The sequence below is a fragment of the Panthera pardus genome, unplaced genomic scaffold (assembly GCF_024362965.1).
Source record: "Panthera pardus isolate Hobbes unplaced genomic scaffold, ASM2436296v1 HiC_scaffold_17, whole genome shotgun sequence".
Taxonomy (NCBI): domain Eukaryota; kingdom Metazoa; phylum Chordata; class Mammalia; order Carnivora; family Felidae; genus Panthera; species Panthera pardus.
This window is the reverse complement of record NW_026526732.1, coordinates 93,091,465-93,108,276: the sequence shown is the minus strand read 5'-3', so window position 1 is coordinate 93,108,276 and position 16,812 is coordinate 93,091,465. Positions and strand designations below refer to the sequence as shown.

The following is a 16,812-nucleotide window of genomic DNA, read 5'->3' as shown; positions in this document are numbered from 1 at the left end:
CTGTAAAAGGAATGTGGTAGATCCTGAGAATACAAAAATTAATAGGCAAAGTTCCCATTCTCAAGTTTTTAGCTTTTAATTTTAGAGTATTTTCTCTGCACGAATTAATCATTATTGATATGAAGGCTGACTACAAAGGAAGCTGATCCAACTGTATAACCACTTTCATTTCAAGTAGGCTGTCACATGCTATACATATCAATTGGAAGTCATCAAAACCAGAACATTCAGTGATTTCATTCCCTCATTGTGAAATCAATGTCCATTCCAAATTTAGACAGCTAAAAACAGTTTAACTATAAGTTTGTGGTTTGTGTGTGTATAAAACAATATTTCTAGTTAATCTTAAGTACTGAAATAAATGTAGGAAGGAATATTTTCTAAAATAAAAGAATTGTCATGCCTTTTGTAGTGATATAATCCTAACAGACTGTCTTCAATAGATATGTTAAGAAATCAAGTTCTCTAAAGCCACCAGTGAAATCACTAATGACAAGCTTTGTGTAGTTTTGAATGGGTTGTGTTACTTAAGTTATTTTCAAATATACTTAACATGAACATAATCACTTTTGATTATTTTAAGTGCTATAATTTTATGGAAGCAAATATTTTAGTACATGGCCTTCCATTCTATATTCTTTTAAAATGCTATCCTAAAATTTTTCAACCATTTGAATAAAATTAAATTTCTATTTCAGTGGGAGTTCAATAATTAATACACACTTCAACTATAAAATATTACAATAAAGTTTGAGTCAAACTTAAGACAAGTTAATGATTTCATCTATTTAAAATAACCACAGTAATGATAACTCAGCTAAATCAAGTCTGTCTCCATATTTTTGCAGTTTACAACCTAAATCAAATATGCACACAGATACAAACACATTCAATAAACTTTGAATGCATTTGTTACAAAGCTTAAAAACAGGAAATATTTTAGGATATTTGGAGAAAAACAGAAGTTAATTAAAACACAATTAGTGACATTTTACTAAATAATGTATACATTATTTATGTGCCATATACGCCTATAATGTATCAGAATAGTTATCCAGATTAGTGAAAACCAGCCAACAAAATTGTGTAACTCTAGAGAAAAAAATTGACGGGTGGATCTGGGCAACTGGAAAGCCCAGAGATCCTACCCAACTAGGATAGGTTGCCAATGCCTGGCAACCTCTGAGATCTGAAATAAAATTTCATTCCTGCCTTTCATTCCTTATTTAATAGTTATTTATTAACCAGCTATTTATGGTCCAGTTACTGGGCTGAGTGCCAGGGAGATACTCAACAGGGAATAAGACAGACAAGTCTCTGAACCCATGAAGCTTACAGTCTAGTTAGGGATACAGAAAATCAATACGTAAAACAACTATACAATAAAAATGGGTGCTATGGCACATAATAATTGGGTGGAATTTCTGGAGATGGTTCAGAAGTGTTTACTTAAAGAGATGACTGTTCATCTGTGACTTGAGTAATGAGAAGGATGCATGGGCAAGGCAACATGGGGACAGTGGAGAAGGAACACTCTAAAGAGGAGGATACACTATTCCAGTTAGAAGGAACAGTAAGATTAAAGGCCATAACATAGAAAAGCTTTTTTAGAAAGTTCCAGGAGTGATAGTGCATCAAAGAGAAAGAAACATTGAGAGGAAAGTAAGGCGGGTATTAGGTAAGATAGAGGAAAACAGGCAAGAGCCCAAACATGCAAGACCATTGCTGGTTAACAGTGACAAGGAGTCTGTAGTTTATTCTCAGAGTAAAAGTAAGCCACTGAAGAACCTTTCAATAGAGAACTGATTTCATGCAGCACACTATAAATCACCCTGACCAAAGCGTGAAGAATATTTAGAAGGAGGCAATGGATAATTGCAACAGTGCAGATAAAAAAATGATGAAGACTTGGGGGTGCCTGGGTGGCTTAGTCGGTTAAGCGTCCGACTTTGGATCAGGTCATGATCTTGTAGTTTATGAGTTTGAGCCCTACATCAGGCTCTGTGCTGACAGCTCAGAGCCTGGAGTCTGCTTCGGATTCTGTATCCCCTTCCCTCTCTGCCCCTCTCCTGCTCATGCTCTGTCTCTCTCTCAAAAATAAACAAACATTAAAAAATATTATCAAGACTTGGACCAGGATAGTTTCAGAGGAGACAGAGAGAAACAGCAGATGGAAGATGAAATTTTAGAAAGGACTTTCTGCTAGAGCTTGAAGGTAAAGGATAAAGAAATGGGAGTGGTCAACGATGACTCTCAGTATAGGCAGATAACAGTTAACACCTGAATTAGGAGAGACTATGGGAAGAGGTGTGTAGGAGAGGGGCATAGATAAATGAGGTGTTGTTGGTAGTAGTAGGAGACCAGAAATTTTGTTTTAGACATGTTAAGTTTAACATATGCGTGAGGCTTACAAGAGAAGATAAAACTCCCTAATTCCACATGATATTAATAAAAACTGTGTTGGTTGTGGACCATGGAAACCAGACTGGATTGGATTGAAGGGTAAATGTCAGGTAACAAAACAGAAATCCCATGTACAGAAAAACTTAAAGATGTTTGGCTCTGAAGAGGAGCAGAATGAAACTAATACAAGACCTAAAGCCTGGGGGAAATGGTACAGAAAAGAGAGAGATGAATAATCTAAGAAAGAAAGGTAGGAGAGAAGGGTACAAGTAGAGCATCTGCCTTTGGATGGAAGTGGGTCAAGTCCTCTAAGTAGCAAGAGGGATATACTATTCTTCTTGAACTCTTCCCTTCTGACTTGGGACATTCTCTCATAAACTTTCTCTACTTCCCCTATAAGCAACTTATCATTATCATGCCATGGCTATCCACAGTTAACAAACAGAAGTCTCCAGCTACGCTTAACTCTCACCTTTCTAGGATTTATTTATTTTGTTTTTGACAGAGAGCTGCTATCATCAATTTGTTCTAATTTGATCAATTATATAAGAAATCATTTCATACTACATTTGCAATGTTTCAATTATTCTGTTACAATCTTGCAAAAGTTTAACCTTATTCTAAAAAAACAAACTTTTTAACTTAAATTTGAGAAAATGAATTAGCATCATATTTCTTTACAGAAGCATGATAATTAATCTTTAGTGATTTGTTCCCATAGAAATAAACATGTGGAAGAGGATTATCAAGGAATTAACATTTAAATGGTTTCTAGAACTTTTCTACTATTGAATCTATGGATGCGTCCATAACGTATTCATTTCTAATGGCATATGGTGCTCAATGAGGCTTTAACAATTAAAGCAACCTTCAAGGTCATACAGACAGAAAGCCAAAGCTGCAGAAACTGACAACTTTAGAGAATTTCATGTGTACAATCTAAATGATATACATACCACCTATGAAGACCCTTTTGGAGGTATGCCACATTTCCCAGTTAGAATGCTTTGAAACTTAATTTTGCTACTGCTCTATCACTTTAACTTGAAGTTTGCTATCTTTTAATATCTTCTGGTTATAAAAAAGACCATATTAGAAAAGATACTTAGCTATCTTTTTGGAGAAAGTTTGAGGTCAACAGAAAGATGTTACATATTTTAAAACTAGTAATACACAACATAAAAAGCAAATACAGACTTGGAATTTGATTCTGAATTCATTCCATTGAACATACAATGAGAATCAACATTAAACAATGCATTAGTTATGCTTTGGAATCCTTTTATACAAAATCACTTTCCACTAATAGAAGGAACCTTAGAAATAATTCTTAATAAATCATTTTCAACTTATGAAAGGAATCCAAAAACATTTGTGAGAGTTGAATTTAGTGTTAATTTTCAGAAAGAAAATAATGATATTTTAAATATTTCTCACAACCCATCATACAACTGATTCCTAACATGTGACTTTCCTGACATTTTTATTTGATAAGTTAATTACACTGTTGTAGTGGTCTGCTTTGAAAGAAAGAAAGAAAGAAAGAAAGAAAGAAAGAAAGAAAGAAAGAAAGAAAAAATGTTATAAAGATTTAAACTTAGAGTACTATATATTTAGCATTCCAAAATACACCAAAATGAATCATACTCCTTCAAGTTCATGAGTATTAAAATTTACCATTCAAACACTGTTTAATATTGCAAGTTTCTCTTGCAGTGACTGGTATAATCTTGTTTTATCTATTTTACCAAGACTTTTCTTTAGTCTCTGCTTTCTCATATGTAATACTAAAATTAAGAATTATCCACTTTCAGAGAAATCCTTTTGCACTGTTGGTGGGAATGCAAACTGGTGTAGCCACTCCAGAAACAGTATGGAGGTTCCTCAAAAAATTAAAAATAGAATTACCCTATGACCCAGCATTTGCACTACTAGGTATTTATCCAAAGGATATAAAAATGATGACTTGAAGGGGCACCCGCACTCTAATGTTTACAGCAGCACTATCAACAATAGCCAAATTATGAAAAGAGCCCAAATATCCACCTACAGATGATGGATAAAAAAGATGGATAAAAAAGATGTACACACACACACACACACACACACACACACACACACACAAATAATAATATTACTCAGAGATCAAAAAAGAATGAAATCTTCCCATTTGCAACAATGTGGATGTAACTAGAGCACATTATGCTAAGCAAAATAAGTCTGTCAGAGAAAGACAAATACCATATAATTTCACTCAAATTTTAAATTTAAGAAACAAAGCAGATGAACATAGGGAAGGGAAGCAAAAATAAGATAAAAACAGAGAGGGAGACAAACCATAAGAGACTCTTAAATACAGAGAACAAACTGAGGGTTGATGGGGGGGTGCGATGGGGGATGGGCACTAAGGAGGATACTTGTTGGGATGAGCACTACATGTTATATATATATATGTAAGTGATGAATTACTAAATTCTACTCCTGATATCATTATCACACTATATGTTAACTAACTCGGATTTACATTTTAAAAAAATGTAAAAAAAAAAAGCATTATCCACTTTCAACTTGTTTTCAGTATGTTTATAATAGTATCAGAGACAGAGTTCACCTTTTGGCAAAGAGGAAAATGAAGAAGCCAAACAGGATGTGAGTCAAGCTATATATTAAGCAGCAGAAAGATTCAAATATGAGGAATTTTTAACTCGAAGGCATTTATATCAGAGTCTCTTATTAGGGGAGAGCACAAATCAGCATCTAAAATAAGGCAGATTTCAGATCAAATTCAAGAACATGGGTAATCAACAGCTACCCATTAAAATCTTCATTTATGCTGTGCTAGCCTTTATTTCCGTAAGTAGTTGGACCTCTGTAGGACATACATTTGGATGGCTCAGAAGCTGCCACTGAATGGTCATGATTCCAGCCATTACTTCTTACTTCCTAAGAGCGTGCATTTGGAAGAATGGAGCCAACTCTACTTTATGATCTCGTTTATTTCTAGCCTATGATATTATCTTGGTTAAAAAAGTATATATATTTTTATCTAAAAAGAGAATGGCTCAGGCTTCTGTTTTTTGTGTGCTTAGAATTTTTATACCCTGGATGTGTGGTAAAATACCTAGATGTAGTACTTTCCTATAAATGCACATGCGCGTAGCTGCTAAATGCTGTTTACGGTACTTTCTGCAAACTTCTGCTGATGATCCTACCTAAAATATCCCCCAAACTCTGAAGGTTCACGTGACCGCAGGCTGAACATCAGTGGCCTAATTTCAGCTTTGATTTCTGTAATGACTAATGCCTTGTTTAAGGGAAAAACAAAAACTCTGGTGTTTAATATATACATTAAGTACAACTGGAACTAGCTGTGTGTTCCTCTGAATGTATAACAGCAGTAATATTTTCTGAGATTAATTTCAGTAATTTTGTAATAGGTAACGCATTTTTAGATGTTCAAATAAAATGATGGAAAATGCCCTACTTTTAAGAGTATTATTATTTTAACTTGTGTTTTAAAATAATTTCTAAAAGGTAGTCGGTACAGAACTTATTGGAGTATTTGTATAAATGGAGTTAACAACCTGTAACTTTAAAAATGCTTAATTCCAAATTGGATTAACTGGGCTTTGTAGATTACACTTTAAAATTCTCTTTTCCAAAGTGATCCAATTTCACTCCTATTCTCTATAGTTTGCTTTGAACGAATATATGCCATCGGGGAAAAAGAAAAGTAGGTTTGTGTTAGAGGAACATTTCGCTGATTGTATAAATATAGTTTTAGAATCAAAATCAATTGTTCATTGTTTATTTTGTTCAACTTTAAATAAAATCATTATTCCATTGGCATGTTTTTCTTGACACTACTGACAGTGGTTAATGAAAAGATTAATGAAATAATGTACACATTTCATTAGAGGAAAAAATGTTTACTTTTGAAAAGTGGTTAAATGGTTTCTTTCTTTTCTTTTCCACCTCACTGATTTTCCAGCATTCTGTGCCAAAGCAATCCTGCCCTGGTTGACACATGTCAAGTCCTTGGTGTTATTATTAATGTCTTAAAAAGAAGTACAAAACTTTGATGCTTACTGTGTTAACAATGTTCCAATTGTCCTGGTTCATATATATATGAATGATGTCTCTGTTTATACACACACGTATGTTATTTCTTTCTGTTTTAAATGCACAATATGCTGCATTTTTATGTTTTCTATCAGTTAGACAACAAGTCTAAGGTTTACAGTGTGAAGACCAAATAATTTATCATTCATAGGCATTGTGTACCCATACTTTAGGTAATCTGTTGGGATACGTTCAGTTATAAAAACACAATGGAATGAAATAATTATAGTCTGTAATAATATATTGTATATATTTCAAGCAAGTTATAATTACTGAATAAACAGTATAAATATATTAATTTCTATTTTCTTCTTAAAAGCAGTCCAGTAACTCCCTCAGATCCAAGATGAAAGAAATATAAATACTGTGATTCAAATTACAGACGTTTTCTGATTACTTTTGTCTTTATCTGAAAAGGTAAAGAGTTATCTTACTTTCCCTTATAGAAATAGTGCTCATCTTATCTATTCCACATTGTTTCAATTAATTTCTTCCCAGATGCAAAGCTAGAAAATCTTATGCAGTTCCCTTTGCCATTAGGTGTGTTCACATGACTAAGTTCTAGCCAACAGAAGGCCAACAGAAGTGAGACATGCTACTTCTAGGACTTTCTCCATTAAACCATCCAACCATTTTCTGCCATGTTAACTGGAGAGTCATGTTTTCAGCCAAAAACATATGCCACATTGAAACTAAAAAACTTGAATAAAGTTGGATAAATGAACTCTACAAAGATGTGATCAGGATGTAGGAATAGTTTTGTTTTCCAGGACCACAACATAGTTAGTCTGATACCACTTCTGTATCTAAAGGGTACCTACCAAGAAGAAAAGAGCAGAACCTAGAGGAGAAGGACAGCTGCCAGGAGCTGAGACCTTCACGAGAGAGAATGAGCCGGTCCCTGGGACACCACACAAGGCCAAGGGAACATATAGCTTGACATTAATTGCTTGCTTTTCGAATTTCCTGTCAGTGTTCCCCATTGACTATCTAATAGGAAGCCAGAGGACAAGGGAGCTTATATTAGTTTGCTAGACCTGCCTCAACAAAGATGCACAAACCAGGTGGCTTAAATAAATGGAATGTATTGTTTCACAAATTTGCGGTCTTGAAGTCCAAGATCAAGGTGCCAGCAGGGTTGGTTCCTTCTGAGGGCTGTGAGAGAAGACTGTTCCAGCTCTCTCTCCCTCACTTGTAGATAGCAACCTTCTCCTTGTGACTTTACATTGTCTTCCAACTGTGTGTGTCTCTCTGTGTCCTAATTTCCTTTTTTCATAAGGATACTGGTCATATCGGATCAGGGCTCAATCTAATGGCCTTAGTTCAACTTCATTACCTCTTTAAAGACTCTATCCCCAAATAGGTCCACATTCTGAGATACTGGAAGTTAGGACACCTAAATTCTATAGGAACACAATTCAACTTGTTACAGAGCCCATAATGTAATTTACACAGGTCAATTTTGAAAGACCTTCAGAGAAGAGACTGTAGAGTAGATCTGGAGAGGTGTAGAAATTTAGAGTCTATTGTATACTGTAGCTTAGCATAGCCTATTAAGAAAAGTGAATACTTCTTTGATCACATTACCTGTTCCCTTACTTAAAAATTCTCCAGTCAGTCTCTATTGCATATGATGTAGTTCGCAGTTCTTACTGCAGCATTTGATGACCTACACGATCTGACTACCATTGCATCTGCAGACCTTATCCTCACTCTTTCCCACCTAACTGGTCTCAACTATACATTATTCCTTTTCTCTTTTGATACTATTCCCTAAGGAACGTCCTCCTATCATCATCTAATAGAAACAATGTCAGTATGGCGCAGGCTTTGTATCCAGTTGAAAAACATATTTGTTATATCATTTGAAAAAATATTTGTTAATGTGTGAGTTTCATTGGCACGTGTCCATCTTCTTAAGTCCCATTTACTATTCTTATATCCACTATGGTCTTTCTCAAAACTCACTATAATTTATTGTATATCCACATGACTAACCACTAACAGTAACTGGTAAATGATTCTCTTAAGTGTAACTGAAGATGTTCTCATTTGTTGTTTTATTTGATCTGTACAGCTCTCGGTGTAGGAGGTGCTTACTACGGCAAATCAAAGTTCCAAACCAACAAATTCTCCATGAGGTAGCTCCAGCACAACTGGTAGAGTTTATACAATTTAGTTACAAATCAGGATGTAGACTAAGAGTGTAAGACTGAGACAGGAAATGAATGATTTTTTTTAAGGCAGGGATGTATTTTTAATTGATAGGCATGTAAAAAAAAAAAACTTTTGGGGCGCCTGGGTGGCTCAGTCGATTAAGCGTCCGGCTTCAGCTCAGGTCGTGATCTCGCAGTTCGTGAGTTCAAGCCCCCCGTCTGGCTCTGTGCTGACAGCTCAGAGCCTGGAGCCTACTTCAGATTCTGTCTCCTCCTTTCTCTCTGCCCCCTCCCCTGCTCATGCTCTGTCTCTATCTCTCAAGAATAATAAATAAACTTAAAAAAAAAAAAAAACTTTTAAGGCCCATAACTGAGGAGGTCAGAAGAGGCTAATTTATTTCTATCTTTGAATTCCAAATCCTATCTCTCTCCAAGAACGAAGGTAAATATTAAGTAGGGCTTTAAAGGAAAAGTCCCATAAAATATATACATATATACATATATATATTAAATACAAATCCTATAATACTATAATGTATTAATATACAATTATATCATGATATAATAGATGCAATCATGTGATATATGCAATGATGTTTATAACACAAGTAATGTGAGGTAATAAATAATGCATATATAATATTTATGCAAATAAATATATGCAATGATGTTTATAACACAAGTAATGTGAGTAATAAATAAATATTATATTATATTTATATAATATAAAACATATATAATTATGGTAAATATACGAATAGACATGGATAAAGTGCTACATCACACTCTCAGATTTGGGTTTGCCTGAAAATATATGCACCACTATCTTAGATTATCTCAGCTCCTTATGTTTCAATACATCTACAGTATTCAGGAGTGGAGTAACAAATGTACGCCTATTTGTATTTCTTTTTCTTCTTGATATACTATATGCTGTTGTTCACTAGCCTAACATCACTGCATGGTCCCATTTTCACTTTCCCTTCTTTCATTAAAAGATGAGCAACAGCTATAGCTAATTTCCCACTAAAAACTAAAATAGTTTTTAGTATATGTGCTCCTTAGTATCTTTATTATGCCAGTGTATATTTCACCTGATTTAAACATTCCATATTTTCCTTCCTGCTTTTGTTAAGTTAAGCAATCCACACTTCTTTTTTTAAAAGGGACATGCTGCTCTGCAGAACATCTTGTCTTTCCTTGTTCTAAAAAATAATGAGCTCAGTTACTTTTTCTTGGAGGATATTTGTTTCACTCTTTGTAAGAGTACTTCATCATGGTCTGAGTGAAACCTTGCTATTCTTTTTCTTATATTTCCATAAGAGCATTTGAGGAAAGATGCTTCTCCTATATTCATATTCAAGGGTAATGTCATTCAAGAGAAACAACATAAAAGAGTGTAGAGCTGGGAGTGAAATGTGCAACTACCATTTATCTTTACTTTAAAGAGTATATTAATGGTCAAAAAAAATTATTGGCGACAGCATTCTTGAACTGAGTTAAACTTAAAATTAAAGATAAATTTTCCCCTTTTACCTCTAGAAGTATATTTTAAAGGTATAGGAAAATAAAATTAATGGAACCCCACTCTTGTTCTTTATAGGTGATAATTGCAGACAAAAGCATATTTGTATAAATTTCCCATTACTTCAAATAAATCAAAAACTTGTGAAGAGATATTTCTGAATTTAGAGAACTTAGACCATAATACAGACAGATTACTACTTCTTGATAAAAATTAAAAGCAACAAATTGTAGGTAAGTTGCAAAAAAGTCATAGAACATAGAAAGTGATTTTTTAGTTGTTAAATACCTTTAAAAGTTACTTGTGATGAGGAGAGTGAAAAGTATGTGTTCTTGGGATTTTTAAATGTTTTACATTTAATGTTTCTTTTATTTAAAATTTTTTAAAATACTTTTTTTTATTTTTGAGAGAGAGAATGAGTCAGGCACAGAAAACGAGGGAGACACAGAACCCAAAGCAGGCTCCAGGCTCTGAGCTGTCAGCACAGAGCCCAAGCTCATGAACTGTGAAATCACAACCTGAGCTGAAGTCAGACGCTTAACCTACTGAGTCACCCAGGTGCCCTTTAATGCTTCTTTTAAAGAAGATTTTAAACAGTATGTTGTCACTTTTAAAACACTGACTGGACATATTATAGTAGAAAATAATGATCAGGTTAGAAGGCAGAAGGTCATGGTTCTAATCTTGCCCTCTGTTAAAAAGAAAACCAGAGGCTAAAAATGGTGTCACTTAGGCCAAGTCAGCAAAGAGTTACTACCTAAACTAACTGCAGTTTTAACCCCCTGGAATATAACCTTTAACCAGTCAACATGTAATTCTTGATCAATACTAGGAAATTTACTGATAGACCCTTTCTATTCCTCTTTGGAGGGTAACCTTGCCTAAACAATGTATTCCTTGTTAATAAATTCCTCTTTTTAATGCCCTCTCTCTGCCTTTAAAAATCTTTCTTTTGTTTGGGGCTCCTGGGTGACTAGCAGGTTGAGTATTCGACTCTTGATTTCAGCACGGGTCATGATCCCAGGATCATGGGATTGGGACCCGTGTCAGGCTCTGTGCTGAGTGTGAAGCCTGCTTAAGATTCTCTCTCTCTCCCTCTCTATCGCTCTCACCAGCTCACAGGTGCACTCGATCTCTCTAAAAGAAAAAATAATTATTTTGTTTACCTCAGCAGAAATCCTCTCTACTTGCTAGAGGGGATGCTGCTCAACTCAAGAATCATTTAATAAGGCCAAACAGATCTTCAAATTTACTCAGCTGAATATTTTTTTAACACTTCCTACTGTCTAACAATGTGATCTGGAGGAAGATGTCTACTTTCTCTGAGGCTCAGTTTTCAAATATGCAAAATGAATGTTATGGACTGAATTATGTCCCCTGCAAAATTCGTATGTTGAAGTCCTAACCCCCAGTGCTTCAGAATGTGACTATATTTGAAGATGGGGTTTTTAAAGAGGTAGGAAATTAAAATGAGATGATTGATGTCTTTATACAAAGAGGAATTTAGGATACAGATATACACCAAGGAAAATGATGTGAAGACAGAGAGAAGACAGCCATCTACAAGACAAGGAGAGAGCCCTCCAAAGAACCAAACCTGCTGACACCTTGATCTCAGCCTTCCAGCCTCCAAAATTGTGAGAAAATCAATTTCTGTTGCTTAAGCAGCCAATCTGTGGTACTTGTTATGGCAGCCTGACCAAACCAATATAATGGGCTTTATCAAGCTCACTATGATTACATACAGTTATATACTGTTTAATGTGTGTGAATTTTGTTCTTACATTAATCCTTCATTGGGCAGGTTATTTAAAATTCTTATCTTCATCTTATCTTGAATATACAGCAGTTCTTTTAGGGTTAAGAGAACAAATTATTTATGTTTCTACAGCATGGATCATAGGGTCTATACCTTAAAATTTATTCATAGGATTGGAATAAGAGCAGCCTTGGAGTTGTGCCATTTTTTCAAAACTATGTCTTTTCCTGTATTTAATCTATCTCTCCATTTTGCATCCGGAAAATGTACATAATAATTAGAATTGTTCTTAACAATAAATAAATTCATACCACCTGACACATTATTGGTGCCTAATAAACTTTAAGTATGATTACTGTATCCTCAATGATTTTTTTAACTTTTTTGCAACATACCCCAGGCCAGAAATGGTTCTCACATCACTTCTTGTCTGTCTTTGTTTCGTCCAGGAGCTAAAATATGTCTTTTATAACTTATTTTCACTGTGCCCTAATTCTCATATACCTGCTTTCCTTCCAGATGATGGTAGTCTCTGCCCAGGAAAATTGTTATCTCGGCTAAGATGGAATTTACCAAAGTGCATTGCCCCCAGTGTTAACTATTCAAGAGGTTAAAATGCTAAAAAAAATATTAAAGGATTCTGTGCTTATATTTTGAGTAAAGCAAAGAAAGTAAGACCTTACTAAATGCATCATAGAGGTCTTAAAAAGCTCCTGTGTATTTTGAGCAGTCAAAGGTGGTATATGTCATGTAGCCTTTCCTCAATTTAGTTGACAATAGATTGGTTTTTGGTCAGTTTTCTAAAAGATACGAAATTCTTGGAGGACAGAATTTGGAAAGTTCTGGCTGAAAGAGGGTACAACACCCTTAAAACTTTCCAAATAACTTCTTGCCTCATCCCTGTTTTAGCCTTTTTGCTTTCCTTTTTATTGGATTTAAATAGATAATTATTATTTAATAATCAGCTATTGTTGTAACCAAATAATGTATTTTAGTCTCCATACTGAATTAGGACTGTGGTATGTGTTTTAAAGTACCATTTAAGTAAAAAACAATAGTAGAGGGACACAAAACACATAACACAAAGGTATTAATTCTATATTTAAAATAAAGCTTTGCCGTAAGTCAAGGAAGGATAATTAAGGGAAAACGTCATTTTCACTTATCCAGATAGGCAAAATTATACCTAATGTTGGTGAGAGTTTTGGGATAGAGTCACCTTCAAACACAGCTTTTGGGAATAGAGCAATACATTTTCATTATTCTATCTTGACTATGGTATAATGAATCATTTTAAATTTCTTCTTTATGTTTTTCTGGATGTTCGAAATTTTCCAGTGAATATGTTTAACTTTGCTTATCAAAAGAAATACCACTTTATTTGCTTTTTATGATTTCTCTAATTTGAAAATAATATGAAGGTTTAATGACTTCTTTGTAAAGCTGCTTATATAATTTCATAGATAATATAACCCCTTTAACATTCTTTCCTCAGCACTATTTTAAGGACATAGAGAAAAGGCAAAATGGCTTGATAAACATTAATTCACATTCAAGCGCATGTGAATATCTCCGATATCAGGATACTTGGATAACCTCGACTTTAAAGGGCAAAAACAATATCCAGAGGAACAGTCTCTGTTACTTATAATAATGGTAAGTCTACAAGAAAATAGATATATATTACCTGATAAACAGTGTATACTTTTGTCCATCATCCACTTTAACGGTAGTGTTAATGCTTCTCAATTTTGCTTCACCAGCACAGAAAAAGTGGTACTATAAGAAAAAAAAAGTTTCCTTCAGTTTTTCACAACAAAATTGACACATATTTGCATTGGACTTAGAATTTACCAATGATTTTTATATTGCTTTGGAGACAAAGTATCTGAAACTTAAGAGGTGACAATTCAAGGTATACAACTAATAAACTGTAGAATTAAAATAAATAAATGTATAAGTATTATATACATATACATGCATCATCTATGTATACATGCACACATACACACAGACACTTCTAGTTTCTGTTCCAATATTCTGGGGAACATGGTTGAGAAAGGCAGATTTTTCTGCTAGCAGAAAGTGAGTATTATTAGCAAGCTTCCTTACATACTACCAATTGAGCAACGTGAAGATCAGTGAATACAGTGTAGAGGGTGATGTTAAAAGTCCAAGGAAGGAAACATTGAAGATTATGGAGGTTAACCATTTATTCTAAGCTTCCTGAGGCTAGAGGTGGGGGGGGGGGTGTCTTTGTAGGGTTACTACTAATTGAGCCAAGTTATATTTTAAAAGGGGGCAGATCATGTCTCTAACAGGTACATTTGATCAGGACTCCCTGAGAATTCCACAGGTAGGCTTCAGTGACCTATTCACCCTCTACACAGCATATGTCTGCATGTATATTAGTTATAGTATAGCTATTCTTTCCCAGAAAGGGGCTTATCATATCAACAAGAAATGAATAACCTACATATATGTTAAAGAAACACAGATGCATGGTGTTGCATAATTCCTGTGCATCTAGCTATATTTAAGTTGATATACCTAAAACCCACGTTGGGTCCAAAGATAAATATTATATTATGCTATATATTTTAATTTTATGATAGATTACAAAAGATTGCAAAAGATTCCTTAAAAAATTATCTACTACAAGTTGGCTTTAAGAAATATGTTAAATAGTATATTTAAATGTTAATGATAAAATGATAAAATGTTAATAATTCCCTTTTATCTCCAAAGCTGTCAAACGAATATAAAATATTTAATGGATCATTCTATTATTTTTACTTGAATCTTTTTATTATAAATAGCTCCTTTATGACATATACAGATATATATACCACATATATGTCATATATATGTGACATATATAGACACATATATCTATATGACATATATAGACATATATTATATATTAAATTACATACATATAATAGCTACTATTTATTGAGTGATTACTTGGGTGTCACAGAGTTTTAAAACATTTTATAAGTATCAACTGATTCCTTCCTTACAATACAAAATAAAAAACAAAACTCTATGAAGTAGGAACTATTCTTTTATTAGCTCCATTATTCAGAGATGTAAACTAAAGTGAAGTGATTTGCTGCTAGCCAGGGAGGCACAGTGATTTGCAACACCGACAGTAAGTCTGGTGTCTGGTATTTGAGTCCCAACAATGAATATTATGTAGGTACTTAACTTCCTTGTTATTAGAAAGAGCCAGTAAAGTGTTTTTAAAAACTATTTCAAAAAATTAAAATTAAAATTAAGTTTCATATTATTAAACTTTCCTAAAACTTGTGATTTCCTAAAAAGATTGACTAACAATTCTGCATTTCTAGAATAGGTCTTAAATTATGATCACTGTAAAAGTTCAGCCATAAATATGTCTTTTTGTGAAAACTGTAATGTAAATGCATTCCCCATATGATTATACTTTTAAAATAGATGAAGAAATTGGAGCATAGTCTCACAAATCATAGTGGAACAAGGAAAATCTTAAAATCATGAAGACAGAGTAACACTGAAATTTCCTTTAAATCATTGCAAGGAAGCAGTGATGTGAGCAGAACGAACATGAATTTTGGATTTACACAACAAAGTAAAACTTCCTTATCTACCATTCTTAAAGGAGTCCTAAGAGCATGTGTAATACTGAACTCTGTGAGAAGCCTCGCTTGTCTGCATGATTTTTGCAAAATGCAGAGAGAAAATATCTAACCTTCACATTTGATTCATGTCCCAGACATCCTTCTACATGTTTATATGCATTTACTTATTTACTCATTGTATTACATTTACTCCCCAACATTTATTCATTTATTAACTTGAGCTTCACAACAATCTTTATTACCTTCATTTTACAAGTGAGTAAATTTAAGCACAAAGTGCTTAAGTGACTTGCAAGTTCTCAAAGCTCCTAAGTAGCAGAGCTGGGCTCCAAACTCTGACTCCAGAGATGACAATCTTAATACATTTCTTAAGATGGAGCCTTATACATAATTTCAATTCAGTAAATGATAGTAATTATTATTACAGACATGAGTAAATATCCTTTGTCATAAAACCCGAAGTAAAGAAATTCTACAAGTCTTTTCTCTCATTATGATTTTATAATTCCTCAATGTCTTGATTCAACCTATTGTGAATTTATTTTTATCCATCTGAAAGTGAAAGGAGTCTCCATCATTCATCATTTCATAAAATATTTCAGGGGGTATAGCTCAGGGGTAGAGCATTTGACTGCATAAAATATTTCACCCACAATCCTGCAAGTCTCTGTTAGTTCCTCATAATGTCTATGGAGATGTCCACAGTGGTGAGAGGAACGAACTAGCTGAGATAGACACTCAGTTAATGCGAGTTTGCAGCAGAAAACTGTGCTGAGGGGAAACATTTTGAACATGACCAATGATCAATATTATGTGTGTTTTATTATTTTTTATATTTGGTCTCCATATTTTTATGCTTATTATAAGAATAATGGAAAATGTTGGTCTTAGTTGAGGAAAATGCTGTAGAGCAGGGATCAGCAAACTTGAAGACTGATGTCTGATGATTCATTACTGTGTTCTATTTGTTACAGAATTCTATTTTCTTACTCCTGTTTCACTTGTTCCTATTATTATCTGTAATCAATTGGAAGCAATATGAGGAAAATAAAGTGTGTTTTGTTTACCACTGAATCCTCAGAACCAATGACAAAGTGATTGATGATAGATAAATGTTTAACAAATGAGTGAACATTTAAATACATGAATGAGTAAAAATATTACCACTACTAATGCCTACATCTGGCTGATATTTATTAATATCAGACTTTGTACTAAATTATA

General features: G+C 33.8%; 1 protein-coding gene across 1 annotated transcript in view; it reads right to left on the bottom strand.

The window, feature by feature from the left end:
• Positions 1-16,812, bottom strand: part of LOC109248190 (protein eyes shut homolog) — a 784,935-nt gene that overhangs the window by 592,163 nt on the left and 175,960 nt on the right. Inside the window, exon 6 of the mRNA XM_053905310.1 lies at positions 13,653-13,744. Within this exon, the coding sequence (XP_053761285.1) occupies positions 13,653-13,744 (92 nt within the window). The remainder of the gene's footprint in view (positions 1-13,652; positions 13,745-16,812) is intronic.